Source organism: Haemaphysalis longicornis, unplaced genomic scaffold (assembly GCF_048455015.1).
Source record: "Haemaphysalis longicornis isolate Haplotype H1 unplaced genomic scaffold, Haemaphysalis longicornis Haplotype H1 scaffold_8, whole genome shotgun sequence".
Lineage (NCBI taxonomy): Eukaryota > Metazoa > Arthropoda > Arachnida > Ixodida > Ixodidae > Haemaphysalis > Haemaphysalis longicornis.
In genome coordinates, this window is record NW_027526445.1 from 16,347,555 (window position 1) to 16,365,596 (window position 18,042).

General features: G+C 42.4%; 1 protein-coding gene across 1 annotated transcript; it reads right to left on the reverse strand.

Annotated features, from left to right (window-relative positions):
* Window positions 1-16,028: 16,028 nt before the first annotated feature.
* Window positions 16,029-16,840, reverse strand: LOC144148202 (uncharacterized). Its single transcript, XM_077679786.1, has one exon. It carries the CDS (start codon window positions 16,737-16,739, stop codon window positions 16,029-16,031), a length of 711 nt encoding a protein of 236 aa, XP_077535912.1. The 5' UTR covers window positions 16,740-16,840.
* Window positions 16,841-18,042: the final 1,202 nt, after the last annotated feature.

Genomic DNA, 18,042 nt, shown 5'->3' on the forward strand with positions numbered 1-18,042 from the left:
AACTCGAGCGCACGCACGCTGTAATTCACGCACTCACCCAGTCACAAATTCCGCCAATCGGCTGCCGAGAAGGCGTCCTTTTCGCCACACCACCCAGTGGTCACAGTACCTCTCTGCTAGTCTGTACGCCATCGGCATGCGGACGACGATCTACATACGAGGCACAAAATATGAAAAAACACTAGACTTCGAAGCCCTTCTCAGCGAATAAGCGCAGCAAGCATGATTGATTGATTGTAGGCTTTAACGCGCCGACGCAACGCAGGCGATGAGGCGCGCCGTAGTGGAGGGCTCCGGATTAATTTTGACCACTTGGGGATCTTTAACGTGCGCCGAAATCTCGTACACACGGGCGTTTTTGCTTTTCGCCTCCATCAGAAAAGCAGCCGCCGCAGCCGGGAATGGAACCCGCGACCTCGTGCTCAGCAGCGCAACGCCTTAGCCACTGAGCCACCGCAGCAAGCATGACGGGGACTATAGTGTTTGGGCTGACCGCAACGCTGAATACAAAAAAAAAGCAGGAGAAGCAATTTCGCCTTCAAAACTGGCTGGTTGGCGACCGTGAACGGACAGAATGAAAAAAGCAAAATGCGGCAGCCCAAGTCCCAATTTCAACTTGAGCAGGCAAATTCACAAGCTTAATGGTAAATGATGGTCGATGACAACAGAGCATCGCGAACATCGAGTATATCTTACCTTTGGCGATCTTAAGATATGACATATATATTTCACAAAATGAACCAACAGTAACAATTGGAACACCGCGATTCGGTAAGGCAAATGAGCTGTCCGACATAACGTAGGATTCTTGTGAATTGGCATGAACGGATACACAAACTTCAGAGAAGACAGGGAACAAAACGAAGGGGTGCAGTCGACGAGTCATCAAGACAAATAGTATGTGAGGTGATGCTAAGGCGAACTTACTTCGTTTGCTTGCGAAAGGTACGCACATCTGCATATATGAGTCAACGCTACATTCACACAACATAACGAAACGTAAATGTTTTGGTGAAGTCTGCAATAAAACAGCAGCGGTGAAGTTTGCAGGTGTGTCACACACCCGGACAGCAGCAAATCACATGCCTCAATGCACGCACAGTAACTGCCTTAGAAGGGTGTGTGACGCCAAGTCCGCGTGAAAGCGAGCATCATAACAAAGCGCCGCTGTAATAAGTAATGGCAAACACTGATATGGTTAATGAGCCAAGGCCTCGAAAATGAGCTACTGCTTGCACAACACGCAACTCGCTCATCCGAACCGCTTCGCCATCCTGATACGCGAATCCATGAAAATCTGCACTAACTTTTGAAACAAATACGGGCACTTACAATTTTCGCTTCAGAACAGCCGGCCTATTGACAGCTGCAGCAAGCCGGTCAATTATGTACACCAAGTACAAGGGCACTAGACCATGGTTCTTCCGAATGCTCAATCAAGCTCATACTCAGCCTGCAGCACTAGCCTCGCACTCACTGAAACGCCATCTCATGTGTGAGTTTGAGTCCAAATGAGTCTGAGTGAGTGGACTCTTGAGTTAGTCCACCGATCTCTGGTCTGCACCTCTTCTAATAAGTAGTCATCACGCTTACGGCTGTGGTGTACGTTTGTCTGGTATGTATTGACTTACACCAGTTCTTTGTTCACGATGTGGGGGATAGCATCAGCCACGTCATACAGTTAGCTCTTGTCTACCCTGTCGACAGCAGTTACACTGGTCAAGCGAATGAATATTTGCTTAAAGCGGCGGATCAACAATGCTTCAAATGTAAAGCTTTGCGAATGATTGCGCTACTGACTCCTGCGTTTATTTAACTTTCAATAAGCGATAGACGTCTTTTAATAATTTCAATGCGTGATCAAAATGGTCTCCTCCGATATTTGTGGATTGAGCATTCTGCAAAGGATCCCTATTTCTTGGACACAAATTGTGCACGCCTTGAATTACATGTGCTGTTTATGCTGCAGTGTTAGTTTGTCGCTTTTTTGTGACAAAATCGGCGAGACATTCGGACATTTCTTTCAAGAAGCGGTCACAATTAGTGAGATTGTACTCGTGATTTTCAAACCAGGTTAGCGCTATTTCACTCCAGAAAAGAAATATGCCATTCGCAAACTGAGCAGGGACATACCAGTGGTTGTATGCGCTAACGAGCGCGTAATGTGTTAGCTGTTCTGGAACTCTTCCTAATTGCTTCCTGAGAACGTTTTTGGGTCTCCTTTGGGATACGAGATCGTTATTGGTGGCAAATTTTTAATACGACTGTCCCGAAAGAAGGCATGGCAAAGGGCGCTCGTGGTAGGTCCACGAGGCGTCAACTTCGGAGCAAGTCATGGGTATCCGTAGTGTTAGCCCACCTAATACTTCGATCGAGATGATAGGTGAGCGAAGACTTTACGGAGACAAGAGCGCACGATCCAAGGCTAGGTGCCTGCGCTGCCGAAGGACCCTTTGCCAAAGGCGTATGCTGTTTTACTCTTAACCACTACCACACTTCCACCTCGATGTCATTATTCATATTTACTTTCGCGTTGACGTTGTTAGCGCTTCTCGGAACTTTTGTTTCCCACCGCAGTATATAGCGGTCTTCCGAAACTAGATGCAATTGGGGATTTTAAATATTTCAGAATTAGTAAAGAGCGGTTTCCGTTATTTTAAATGTAAGTTTCACCAACGGCGGATGAAAGGCGTAATTGGAAACGGGTATAAACAAAACAAAAGGGAACTTCCAACATTCCAAATTTAAAGTGGTGGCCTGCTTCCGCCGTTTGCCTGATGAACGACTATTACATTGCCTTTTGAATATTTTTTTATAAACAATAGTGCCAATTTGTGATGAGACTCTACCAGGTGGGCATAACGTACAGGTTCCGTTAGATGTTACTGCAGCACAGGAGCTGCGGCCGAACTACTTAGCAGTGCCATGTAGTTGCACCGGCGGTAAACGAAAAGTGCACAACAGGCATGCGCGCCTGCCAACGGTGATAGCCCATCTATACTTCTCAACCCTCTTCTTTTAACGCAGCTTGGGGCAAATTAGGCAGAGCATACTTGTGTCATCGACGGCGCTGATAGCGGAAGCGGTATCCGGCAGCGTCGCTCATACACTTTCAGTGCACGCGAGCGGGTTCAGAAGCGTCAGAACTGCAGGAATCTGAAGTGTCAATTTTTGTTTTCCAATATTTATAGGTGGGCCTGCTATCAGCGCCATCACTGAGACCAGTATGCTGTCAATATTTTGCTCGAACCCACAATCAAAAAGAAGTTCGAAAAGTATGGATGAGATATCGCCATCGGCAGGCGCACACGCGTGTTCTGCTCATTTTGTTTACCTCCGGTGCTCCGGTGCTCCGGAGCTACACGGCGCTCCTATACGGTTCGGCCATACCTCATGTGCTCTCATTACTTATGACGGCACCTGTACCGGTACAAACAACGCTTAACATGTCAACCATTGACCTCAAAGTAAAATAAAGTAGTGACAGAAAATTGCACTTTACGCAACAGCAATTTAAACCACAAAGTATTTTAACCCTATACAAGTACATGCTAACCAAAATGATGTAAAGAATGAAATATAAATGTTTCACACTGCACACTCGCACTTACATACACAAAGAACAAGTACATGGAGGTTTGCGTGATCTCATAATAGCATTGGCAATTTAAACATGTTAGGAAGCTTTTTTTGTTGTTGATTTTAAAGACGAAATGGGGTCTGAGTCAGTGGTGAAAGTGTTTAGTATTTCCATTCAAAGATAATGAAACCCCAAAAAATCTGAATACATAATTTTTTTAATTTATGGACTTCTAAGGTGTTTGTATTTTTGTGCTGGGTAGCTCGTATTTGGGAGAAAAAATTGTACTTTGAATTATCAGTTATTTTTTATTTGGGCAGAAGTTCAAAACATATTTTAGGCGTGCCTGTTTCTCTTGTGATTCTCGAGTAAACTTTCTACAAATAGCTAGGATGTTACTAGCATAGTTTTCAGGTTCAATGTTTTAAGGAATAAATCGTATGGCCTTCATTTGTACAGATTTTGTTTTCGAAATCTTAGTTTCGGTATAAAAACCAGATGATATTTTTGGTAATCGGGTATTGGCCTAACAAGAGTTATATATTCTAGGAGTTTACTTGGCAATGGTGCCAACCGTGAAGAAAAAAAAATTGTATAAAAAAATTATGAGATCTAATGCTCGTCCCACCGCAGGCCTTATGGTAATGTTATCGTTGATACCTATGCATCTGTAAGTTATTCAAGGTCCCGCTTTGGTGGTGTTGCAGAAGTTTGAAGGTTATTTTCCAATGACTGTCATGCATTCTGATTTATTTTACATTGACTTCTCTTTGGAAGCCCGAGCGTGATTTCGAAATTCTATTCAGGAATTTGTTCAAAAAGTAGCGATCTTGTTTACTTTCATTGTCTCTATAAATGGTACCGTCATCAGCAAAATATTTTTTTTACAGTCTTTATTTTAACTATATGTGGCGCTCTGCTCGACGGCACATACCAAGACTGGTACGTTGCAACAGGCGCGTACCAAAACGCGTTATATTAATATCATTTATATCCATAAGAAATAGGTCAGGCCAAGAACGAAGTCCTTTGCACACCCGATGTAACCCATAATAAACCTGATAAGCTATGTTCAAAAAAGAGAAACAGGGACCTAGTAAACAAACAATCATAAACTAAACAATTCCTTCTCTGTTACTAAAATGTTTTTAAATTTAGTTATTACCTTATTTTCACCAACGCATCACTATAATCATCATGAACAACAGCCTAAAGAGGTCCAATGCAGGATGAAGGCCTAAACCATTGACCTCCACACGTTGCTACCCTGCGCGTCCAGAGTACATTCTTTGGCTCCGATTTTCTTTATTTTATATTCACATCAAGTTTATGGCCTTTCTCTTCCAGTACCGCCTCTCGGTTCGGTTTGCATTCTGTTGTGCTTGTGGTCCACCTGTTATCAGTTCGTCGTGTCACAAGGAAAGTACCTTTCAATTCTTTTCCTCAACTTGAACTATGATAACATCTATCCGATTTTGTTTGTAGCTGTTATTCTGACCATAAGCGCTACTCCTAACATTACTCGTTCAGTCGCCCGTTCGGCTTACCTGAGTTTGCTTCTGAAATATTAAATAAGGCCCTAAACTTCCGCTCCGCTTGCAATCAACGGAAGGACGCATTATTTCAATACCTTTTGTTAGGGATTGGGGTGTCCTAATTTCGATTATTTGAGAGTGCTTGCCGAATGAACGTTATCCCTCTCCCATTCTGTGCCTGCTTTTTCTTGCGGTTTGGTCGAGCACTAGCCATCTCGCCAATGTAGTAATATCTTTGTACTTGTTCCAGTCTTTCGCCCCCTATGGTGAAATCACGGTGTTCAGCAGGTTTGTTTTTCATTATATAGTTTTATTCTTTTTTATCTTTAAACCACGGGGAGGTTCTCAGATTGTAGTTCCTCAATCATTTTGAGAAGTTATTCAGCAGATTCACACAGCAAGAGTATGCCGCCTGCAAACCTTAAATAGCTGAAGTATTTCCCATTGCCTACGTTTTCCAAATCAATCCTCCTTAATACATTCTCCAGACATGCTGTGAACAATTCTGGTGAGATGGTATCACCTAGTCGCACGCTCTTTCGTATAGCAGATTTATCGCTTTTCTTTACCGATCCTACAAGCATGGCGTGCGATGTTTTCCGAGTATTGAAAAGGAAATAGAAAAGAAACTTAACGCATGAAAAGATGGAAGCTGCAGGCGACGCAGGCATAACCATAGACCCTATGAAGGAGCATGGAGATATATTATTACAAAAGAATATTAACTATTCTTAAAATGTTTGAGAATTTCAAAGTACCAAAAGCATAACAAAAACGCCGACATAGTTTTAATCTATGGAGGGAAGTCACAAAGGGAAATCTTGAGAAACTACCCCGACACGAAGCAACATTTTATAGAGATCAAGTAGGATTGGGTCCGGTAACTTTGGTGGTAATACCTAGCGCCTCATGGTGTCCTTCTTCGAAATTTTGCAAAGTATACCCTCGGATATGTAGTTTCGGCGTGCATTACTGCTGTCGGATGGCCACGCTTACCGGCCTTGTTTAATTTAGAAATGAAGCTGGATTTTCCGTCTCTTGTATTCTGCGTAGACTACCTTACTAGATGGTAATAGTATGTCACCTATCGTTAGTATATTTACAATGTTCGTTGATCGCTAATTTTCTAGATCCTATTGGATGCTTCTCTAAACATTACGCACAAAGTTACATATTTGCAAGCCAAACACCACAGACTTAATTTCGCCGGCACTCACCTTGCACTTAACGTTGTTGACTGTGTCGTCGACCCTCCTGAATATTGAAATTCTTAACCGAGCTGAACTTCTCCACAATATGCTTTTCTTCTCTTATGAAACCTGCGTCGTCCTCTGGTTACGTCAGTAAACCCACTGCCCACACTGAATTTGTCTACAAATACTGGCCCACTACTGTAAATTGTGGTCTAAAAAGCGAGTACCTTGTGGTAGAAATATTTTTACAACTACAAAGAAGAAGTCTTCGCGAAAATTTATTTTTTGTGTTGCAAGTATCAAAAAGACCAGAAACTCACAAAGTGTGGAGGAAAGAAGATACAGCGTGCTCCCTCCCTTCATCATATTGAGAATAGCGTGTTTCCCTCTTTACTTTGTAAGCCACTTACAGCTTGGACCACTAACACTCATCCTTAATCATTACCAACTGTTACAAAGTTCATTCCAGTGGTTCTGAGGCTTCGTTATGAAACTGAGAATGAGTGGTTTCTTTCATATCGTCTAAGTCCTAATGATTGGGCCTGAAATGGTAAAACTGCCACGTTCTCTAGCAGATACTCCTTTTTCATATTTAGTTATCGCACCTAAATTATTTTTACGGTCTTACAGACTTCTAACCATCCTGAACTTCATTATTTCATACACAAGGAAGTTACTTGAGTATAGAATTCTTGCTACTAGACACCTTCTATGTTTTGAAGCCCAAGTGTGCTCATATTTGGTCTTGCAAAGAGCAGAAAGGCGAAGGACTGAGAAAAAGTTGAAAGAAGAAAGCAGGGCGCGGCTGATATTATTTGTTAGTCCGGCATCCTTGCGCACTTCGAAGTATAAAACAATAAGCCATGCACCAGGAATAGTCATTCTTTGTGTTTACTAGCTGTACTAAATTTCTTAGCACTCATTCGTATCATTACGCCACACACCAGTATACCCTAGTCTACTCCAACAAAGTGACCTGGGTTAATAATATTGCACAACTACAAAAAAGTTCATTTTAAATTTACAAATATTTGTTTAATCTTTTGCTTTAAAAATAGCTACGCAAGCTGTCGAATCATGCCAGCCTGATCTTCTGCGGTGCGACGCCCCATCCCGGGAAATTCCGAAGCATGGTGAACGGAGGATTGCCGTCGCTTTGCTACAACTGCGCAGAAACCGGCCACAACTACCGACGCTGTGCATACAATGAACTCCTACTGCGGCGTTTGCCCATCCACCCATCCATCACATTGCATGAACAACGCTTGAACGAGATAGACGAATCTCAGGCAGCACAGGACTGTTCGGCGTAAATCAAGCCGGTGTACTTTGGCCGCTGATTTTCTGTCCGGTCTTATCCTGGCAGCCATGTATCTTTCTGTATTTCCCGAATGAGCCCCTCATTTCCTTACTTTATTATTCTGCAAAAGTCTAGCGGGGGTCTCGGTTCTGGCAGCCTTCGTGCCTAGGTAGCATAAGAGGGCTTCCCACCAGTTACCCGCTCATGGCAGGATGTAGACATTGGAGTCACACCCCGGGGGTTGAAAAAGAAGGTCCCCTTCTCCCCGTGTAGTTAGACTGGCACTGGCTACCACCCTCAAGCGTCAGATACAGTTCTAGTAAATATAAATATCCCAGAAAGTGAAGGGAAACAGTCGCCCAGATAGCCGAATTGGTAAGGCATTCGAGATATAATCGAAAGGGTTGAGCTCGGTGCCCACTCTGGGCGCGTGTTTTTTTTCTTTCTGTGTTCCGTATATTAAAAAGTGTTAACTTCATTACCCGTTGTAAAAAAGAGCCAAACCACAACACTATGCCTCCTTTGGAGTTGTAGACTGCCGACCTATCTTTCTGTATTTCCCCAATGAGCCCCTCATTCCCTTACTATACTATTCTACGAAGTCCTAGCGCAGGTTTCAGTTCAGGCAGCCTTGATGCATAGGTAGCATCAGATGGCTTCGCACCAGTTACCGGCTCATGACAGGCTGTAGACGTTCGAGTCATGCCCCGGGGGTCAAAATTAAGGTCTTCTTCTCCCCGTGTAGTTAGAGTGGAGTTGGCTACCACCCTCAAGTGTCACATACAGTTCCAGTAAATATAAATAGCCCAGAAACTGAAGGGAAACACAGTCGCCCAGATAGCCGAATTGGTAAGACATTCGAGATCTAATCGAAAGGCGTGGGTTCGGAACCCACTCTGGGCGCGTGTTTTTCTTTCTTTCTTTCTTTCTTCCGTATATTAAAAAAATGTTTACTTCAATAAAGCATTAGAAAAAGAGCCTATCCACACCACTAGGCCTCCTTTGGCGTTGTAGACTGCGGACCTATCTTTCGGTATTTTCCCAACGAGCCGCCCCTCATTTCCTTACTATATATATATATACAAAATAAGGGTTGGTAGTAAAGAATAGAAAGCAAGGGGGAGGTGTGGTGGGTCACAGAAACAGATGAAGAATTTTTGAGTCAGATATAAAGTGGGGGAAAATGCCCACCCGGATCCGAACCAACGCCCTCCAGAATACCGTTCTGGGGCGTGCATTCCACCCGGCGAGCATTTTTTCACGACTTTCTTTCTGACTGAAAAAATTCTTCATCTGTTTCTATGACCCACAACAACCTCCCCTTTGCTTTCTGAGGTTTTCTTTACTGCCAACCCCTATTTTCTGTCTTATATATATATAACATCACCAACAAATATATGGTGGCTATTGGTGGACTGTTTAGATGAAACAGCGCGCAGTAATCTCACTGATACTGTGGCATATTTTCAAAATTTTCAGGAGTGTATACTCTGCGAAATTCTCTTCCAGAAACTTATAGTTACCCCTAAGTGGGTACAGTTCGCCAAACTATGATCAGACGGGCTACAACACTCTGCCAATTCCAGCCGTTTTTTATGCTTTTTTTAGATGCCGTTCTTAAAAATACCTGTAAGTTGATGCCTAAAAAAAGCTGATATACTGCAGCCTTCATTGGGCATTCCTTGGAAGTTTGATAGAACCAATCAACCAGTCTCCTATTCTTGGCAGAGGCAGGAAAGCTCTATACAACGCTATATAGACTTTATTCGCATTCCTTGCATCCCTTCCGCCCAAACACCTGCCGTGTATCACCTAATCAGAAGAACGTCCGATGTTTGGCGATTACCAGATCACCTACCGTTGTGTAAACACAGCACGGAAGCCGGTCAGAAGCTGCTCACAACACAACGATGGCTGCACGGTATCACCACAAATACACCCCGTATGTTCATGGATAACACTCAAAGGAGTGCGACGAATACATGTGACACACCAGCCGTGACGAGCCTGCTTCTAGCTGTCGCCGTCACCATAGCTATACAGCTTACCGAGCCACAACAGCAGATTTTCCTTTGTGCGGAGAAAGTTCTCCATACCTCGCAGGAAACAATAAAATAAGCATCTGTGGCGATAAGTTGGCTCTACGACGACAAAGCGGGAGCCCTCGAACCAGATCAATGCGGTCATCTGTGCCAAGCTGTCGATGCAGTACAGATAGACGCTAGCTTTAAATATTTACAAATCACTCGAGCTTCTGAAGTTCTTTCTGTGCTCCGACTGTGTGGAAAACACTCTAACGATGGCAGCCTGGAGTCCGTTTTCACCGCAGAACCCGTCTAGTTTTTCGGTACCCAGCTGTACCCTTACTTCCGATTCGATAATCAAATTTACCTCTCGCTCAAGGGGCTTTCAAATCCCAACCTAGCTTCTACAGCCGAGACTCTGCCTTCCCGGGAACTTCTTTGATGAGAGCTCATACAAGAACACTCTTTACAGCCAACTTCGGCCCAATAACATCTCAGCATTTCTATCCGGAATGCCCTTCGACCTTCCGTGCACGCACAGGGGCGGTTCAAATTCACGTGTCACTTAGCCTTTTGCCGAATGTCCGTTTAGGCGCAACCGCTTACAGATAAACACCGCACCGCACGCTGTCGCAAGCGGTTGCATGTACACAAACCGCATCCGAATCGTCTTGGCGGAAAAAGGCGGCTATCAAAGAGAAGTCGTAACCGCGGTGGCGCACGACGAAGAGATCTCGCTGAAAAGGCGCGGATTCCGTGGGGTCAGGCGACGATAATTGCCCCTTCATTGTCCGCTAAGCACACAATCCTCGGGAATCGGCGGGGCCGTCTGCCTTCGTAAAGAGGATTATTCCCGTAGTATTCTGTTTATTCAACCAAGCCGTCTCCCGAACAGGCCCCAGAAAATTGACCACGGCCAAAGCGTACTTTTTTTCGTGATGCTTATCACGAACAATCGGCGGGGATCATCATTTCACAAGCAAGGCTAAGGTATCTGGATACTGACCTCGTGAATGGACCTTACAGAATTTAAGAAGCGGTGAACGAGGAACCTTTGGACATCATTTGTTCTTTGCCATAAAAGCAAGGGCTAAAGCACCCACCACAAAGGAAATCGAAGTCGTTCATTCAACAAAATCCAAACCTGACATCATGACACCAATATGTAGGACAGTGGACGCTGCCAACGGTTTGCGTCAAGTAAGGTGCTTCTGATGTAAACAAAAATCTGAATGCGTACATAAAAACATTCTTTCGATTGAAAAAAACCGTGGCAGAAGAAAAGTCGTACCAAGGTTGTCTCGGCACGGAGTGGTAAGATGCTAAGAAAATACGACGGATTGAATATCATAGGAGCTTTGAATAAAGGAAACCTGCTCAAGTTTTTCTCACTATGAATTACGTATTCAAAACGCTTGATTGCTGGATTAAGCAAGCACTAAGCAGCATCAATGAATGAAATAAACTCCAGTCACAAGATTTATTCATGTAAGTTTTAGAAGCACCCCAAGAATTCCTTAGTTTTTACACCGCTGAGCGTGTCTCTTTCATTGACGTCTGCATAATAGTTGAAATGATTGTTGACAAAAGCAGTATCAATAAATATCAGTTGAATCGCTTTTGTTTTGAGCAGTTATGCCAGAATAAAACAAGATTTGGACAATTTGCCTTTCAAGCAAGAAAAAAAAAGCTGTGTCAACAAAACTACTCTCCTTCAGGGAGTGATAAGTAAATTTGCTTCCTACAAAAATCCCGATTCTTACTATGTCAATATTGCCTTGCACGGGCCTCCAAGCAAAAACGTGGCAACATTTGTACTCGCGTTTGCCAGCTGTAATTACGACGAAACAAACACGACAATCTTATTCTTCTTGGCGGATTTATATTAGATATATCCGCACAAGCAACATGGGCATATCAGAATGCCAGTCTCGTTTCAGCATATGGACTTGAAGACAAAGTAGTTGGTTCAACTCGATAATAGGTACTCATCGACAGATTAAATAGATCAGGCTCTGAGCATAATGAACCCTAATAGGCGATGGGCAGATGTTAGCAGGTAACATAAAAAATTCGCTAACCGTTCCTTTGTGACATTTACTATAATAATGTCCTATGAAAAAGACTTTTACCAAACAAAAATAAAAATTTTCAGTTTTACAATGCAGGGGTTGCCCAAGGTTATAGCTGATGAGGAGTAAAATTACGACATAGGCGAATACCATTTTAGGGTACCGAATTATCGAAATTTCTTCTAAAAATAGACTATATGTGTGTAAAGAAAACGAATGGTACGGACTAAGCAAAGTTGAATCATGGGTAATCAAAAACAATTGTTGCAAATGCGCAACAAAATCAGCGCCAAAATAAAGCTGGCTTAGAAAAAATTTCCCGCATTTCCCCGAGGGGAAGAATGTGAAAGTGCGAATGCACGAGTTGAATTTGCGCGGTTCGGTAATGTTCGCGAAAGAGAGATCGCGCACACACACACAACTACAAAGAAAGAAAGATGCATTTATTCACAGACACCTATTTGTGTTGTCGTTGTACTTGATTGCTAGAGCGGATCTTAGCTTTGAAATTTCGTGTCAGTACTCCTTTAAGCGGGTGCATTAGCCCTCCTCACGCCCGATTCCTGGCCAATCCCCCACGTGGGTATGTGCCATGTCAGCGGCCAGGCAGCGCGCGCCCATCTCCCCCCGTTGCTAAGGAAGACGAGGAGCGCGCGCACCCGCAGCTGTTGCTATGCGGACTACGGCGGCGGACGATTCAGGCTCGCTTAAGAAGTGCATTCGCACTTAAAAATATCTTATAAAATGAAACCAAATAAAAGCGAAGGGATTCAACGAGATAATTACGAATCACTTCTGCCTAAGAGAAATAACCGAATGAGCCAATGAACTAATTATATGGTTTGAAAACAAATACTGACAGGTGCATACGAAGCCACAGTGTCATGAAAACGTTGCAGGTAAACAGCCCGAATAGCAACTTGCCCTAATAGTGACCGAGAATGAAATTTGCTACACAGAACATTTGCTGAAAAAATAATGGCGGGTTATGACAAACTTTCAATTAAATACCTGGTTGTGTCTTTCGATAAGCTAAAGCAATGTTTGTGTTGATCTTTTAAAAAATACTTGAGAAGAAATATTGCAGAAGAAAAGAAAATTTCGCTGATCAAAGCGGTATTCAACCGGACTCATGAAATCTATTCCAAAAAAGGCCCTTTGGTACATTATCCTGCCAAGCATGCATACTAAAGTAAACGTTTTATGGGTGCATGGTCTTTTTGGCGAGGAATTTCAAATTCTTTCATATCCACAACATTGCTTTTCTGCAGAAAGAGGCACCACTAGGTTTTCAGATGATTCTGCCGATGATGTATATGAAGTGATCAATCGTAATATTAGAGCAGTGAGATCATTTATAGATCTTTAGCTAGCATTTCTTACCGTTGACAAATGGATTAAAATTAACAAACTATCACTGGGTTGGTTTCTTTGGCTTAAGTACATATTTCTTCAGCTTGTTTTATTATAATATTTTTTGTAATCTTTCAAATCTCGAATATGAGGTTTCTAAGCGCTGTTATGTGTTGTGCCTTTCGTTTTCGCAAGTGCATCAATAATATATCTTAGGTTAATTATAATTACGTGTTATTATTACGATGATACTGCTGCGCTTGCATTGCAGGGCAGAAATGCATCCAAACGATTGCCCTTGGTTCAGAAAAATATGGTTAAACTAGTTTTTGGGTTTAAAGATAGCTGCATCTATACTAACAAAGACAAACCGAGCGTATTTGTTCTTACAGCCCGATAATATTCATGGTATTCTGCTTAGATTTGTATATACGTATTATTACTACGTTCTGTCAAATAAGGACGCACGGTATTTGGTTAAACGAAGACGGAGGGTGAAAATTATTTCTTAGGCCAGGTGCCTAACTTGCAAGGTGAACGAGAGAGAGCCCCAGGTGATGGCTATCAATATGGCAAATAAACCAAAAACACGAGCTGCTATCCAACATAGTTTTTCGTCGTCGTCTGCGACATGGCATCTCATGGCAGGTACTCATGCGTGGATTCGGCATGTCTGTTTCCCTTTACCACGGGGTTATCCCACACCTGCGAACAGTGACAATATTCTATACATAAATTGCAAATGACCTACTGTGAATTCGTCAACAAAACTGAGTACCTGGGCCCAGTAGACTCTGTGGCCTAATGTGCATTTTCATGAACCATCTTATTGTACACCTCGATAGTCGACTGAGAAAAAAATGGGTATAATTATATCAAATAAGATCTACATGCCCCGGGAAACTGCATAAACATACAGAAAACCTTATAGCAATCCATATTGCGATGCGGCATTAAAATCTGTAGTTTAGCTTCTCTGTAGAAATTGACCATATGAACAAAGCAATGCTCAGAATAACCAAAAGTATTACATACTACACAACGAAATTCTCTGATGCTACCTCAAAGCTTGACGAAACCCTCAGTTTTTAACGTGAATCATTTTTTGTCGATTTCAAGTAGGCAATTTTTTACAATTACATAAAGCAAATACCGTGAAAACCACAAACGTCTGCGAAAAAAAACTCCGTAAAATTACAAAACGTCACACCAACTTTTGCAAGAATGGAGCCCTTTATGTGCAATGTTACATCTATAAATTGCAGATTGACGCTCTAGTAGTCACAATGAAAGATGCCTGAGCAATGTTTCATGTGTGGAGGTACTGCTATACAGTCTGAGTCCGTAACTAGTTACTTTCTTTCAGTAACCTCAAACTGTTACTAATTACTTTTAAGTAAGAGGCAGTTGTAACTATAACCTCGTTAATTTGTACTGGAGTAACTCTAACAAGAAATATCGTAGAAGTTACTTCCTTTCCAACAAAAATATTCAACAGCTACACTCGTTAACAGCCGATGTGGAGTTTGTGCTTTTCATTTTTCGGGACTTTCTTCTGCAGACCCTCCACCTACTTCATGGATGCCAGCTCACTCCCATCGCTCGGGTGAAAAGCAGCTGGGCTAGAAATGTTTATCTGTGCACGTATGCGTGGTGACCCACGCGGGCAGCTAAGAGCTTGATATTTGTAAGGATAAAGAGGAGTAGTTCCTTGTGCAGCGCGATATTGCTCTAGCCATGCGGTATTCGGCTGCACAATTTTTGTAACATCTCAAGTGGAGTAGAAATGTATAATGCAAGGGTGAACAGGAACACGAACATCAACAATGACAGCACAATTCACTGGAACATTTGCGCTTTCGCGGACGCCGGAAAACTCCGTTCAATGCGTCGCCTCATCACTAGCGACGTGCAGCCCCGTTGGAGCAGCAGTAAGACACCGCGGGGAGACCGTCGGCACGCGCGAGCTCGTCGAGCCCTTTATGCACAGTAGAGTTTTCAGTGGACTTTTTGCATCACACTGCCACAGCACGACAAAATATTTTGTATGTAAAATTTATAAATTTGTAAGGCTCTGGGTTATTTAAACAAGTAATCAAGCTAATCTTTTTTTATTGAAAGGTTTCCACACAGGCGGCATATACCACAAACAACATCGAGGCACCTGCCGTCGTTTACTCCAACAAAGGACCCCTGCGACCGACTGCCGCGTTCGGGTACAGGGTTAGTCAGGCGCCTTTCCCCGGGTTTATGGCCTGGGACAACCCCTTAGACGGCCGCAGCAGGGAGAAAGAATAGACCTAAAAATGATTGCTGCCCGCCCGTCCTGCCAGTCGGCGAAATGGTGCATGTTTTGAGCCAGAGTGCGCAGATCGTACCTACACCCAACGAGCCTTCCTATGTATTTGTAGGGTTGGCGTCACTGGAACATGTGTGCGGCTGCGACCGCTTCCTGTAAACACTTCCCGTAATGTGAGTGACCATTGGAATTCTGAGCCCCCCAGTAATTGTGAGATTCCCCCTTGTTACGGGTATGCGCTTTCCTTTCTTGGGCAGAGCAGCGCCCTTCTCATGTCTGCGGCCCCTCTCACTCTTTCTACAAGCTGACGAACGATAGAGGACATCGTTTTGAAAGAGTAGTGTACTCTACTCTGCCCTCTGCATATGTGGCTTTTTTTGTTTTCTTTTTTCTATTTCTTTTTTTTTGTAAACCTTTACCTCACCTCACCCTAAGTGTGTGTTTTTTTTTTTTTTATTCAGATACCCTAAAGGCCCCGAAGGGCATTACATAGGGGGGGGGGGTTAACAAAGTGTGGGATACATTTCAATTCAAGAGCAAACAGTCAAGAGCGGGGATGTAACAAGAAAAGGTAGAAAAGAAAAAAGAAAAAAAAAGTAAATGGAAAATAAATACAATAAATACAAATACAAAGCAAGCGCACATAATACATGGTTCATGGCTCTGATAATTTTAGCTATCTATACATAAAAAGTGCTTCAAACGGCTTACAAACAAATCGTGATTATGAATTGTGGCAATATCTTCTGGTAATCGATTCCAATGAAAGATGGCCAAGAACAACGGGGATGTACGAAGAAGGTTGGTACGGGCAAACAAGGGGAGGACTTTGAAAGGGTGATCTAGACGTGGAAAAATGCGATGGGCAGGTTTGATATGCGATGCAGCAAATGACGACGCACTATGATAAAGCCGGTGGAAGTGAGATAGTAATGCTAGTATTCTTCGTTTTTCGAGGGAGGGCAGCAGTAGAGATTCTTTAATGGCAGTTATGCTAGATGTACGGGAATAGTTTTTAGTAATGAAACGTGCCGCTTTATTTTGCAAGGCCTCCAGTCTGTCTGTTAAGTATGCCTGGTTTGGGTTCCAAATAATGGACGCGTACTCAAGTTTGGATCGAACTAATGTAGTATAAGCTAAAAGTTTAGTTGATTGTCTAGCTAAATACAAATTTCGTTTGATAAAACCGAGTGTTTTACTTGCCTTGGAAATTATAGCATCAATATGTTCATTCCAAGTAAGGTTGGACGACAAATATACACCCAGATATTTTAGCGTAGAAACGTTCTCTATCACTGTGTTATTAATAGAATACGAATTTAGGTGTATGTTAGTAGACCTGGTAAATGTCATAGCTTTTGTTTTGGAAGCATTTATTTGCATTTGCCAATCCTCGCACCAGTTAACAATATTACCCAGGTCGGTCTGTAAAGCATTAGAATCTTCATAGCTGTTAATGTTTCTGTAAATTACGCAATCGTCGGCGAATAACCGAACATTAGAACTTAAGTTATTGCTTACGTCATTAATGTAAACCAAAAATAAAATTGGTCCCAGTACAGAGCCCTGCGGCACTCCTGATTTGACTTCTGTTAAGGGGGAATTGTGGTCATTTACTGAAACGTATTGATAGCGCTTGGTTAAAAATGCTGTAATCCAATTGAGAACGCTGCTGTTTATGTTCAGCCGGGCAAGTTTCATCATCAGGCGTTTATGAGGTACTTTATCAAATGCTTTTGCAAAGTCGATGAATACGGCATCAATTTGGGATGAGTCATGAACGGCCTGATGTAGGTCGGTTACAAGCTCAAATAATTGGGTTTCGCACGAGCGCCCTCGAAGAAATCCATGCTGATGAATATAAAAAAAGTTGTGCTTTGTAAGATATGTCATAACGGCTGATGATATGATATGTTCTAGAATTTTGCATGGTACGCTTGTTAAGGAGATCGGTCTGTAATTTGAAAGTTCTGATCGGTGTTTGTTTCTGCTTTTCTCCCCAAATTTCCTTTTCTCTTTTTTCGGCGTCGTTGGACAACGAGCTCATAAATACCCGCAGAGAAATACGAAATATTGCTTGATAAAGGTAGGCATCCAAATGAAACGTTGAAAAAAAAAAACAGCTTCGCTAAAACCTATACCCGTGTATATATATATATATATATATATATATATATATATATATATATATATATATATATATATAAAATGAGAAAATGGGAAATGAGGGGCTCGGTAGCGTAGTGGTTATCGCACCATACCGGTATTCTGCAGGTCGTTGGTTAGGATCCCACCCGGCGGGCATTTTTGCACCACTTTCTTTCTGACTCAAAAAATTATTCATCTGTTTCTATGACCCACCACAACCTCCTCTTTGCTTTTCGAGGTTCTTTGACTGCCAACCCTTATTAATATATATCTATATTATATATATATATATATATATATATATATATATATATATATATATATATATATATATATATATGCCAGGTAAACAAAATTGAGTCGACAGGTTTTTTTTTAAATAGACGCATCGATTTACGTATGCACCATCTATACAATGAGGCTTAACCCCCGGGGGGACATAAAATTATTTGGAAATAATTGATTTCGGTGGCTTAAGTAACTAAAATTTTAGCGGCTGCACTAACAGGACATGTTTGTATTCAAAAGTTAGATGCAG

Bases quoted from the DNA above. Each gene is read 5' to 3' on its own strand.
- LOC144148202 (XM_077679786.1), bottom strand. From the start codon at position 16,739: ATGCAAATAAATGCTTCCAAAACAAAAGCTATGACATTTACCAGGTCT.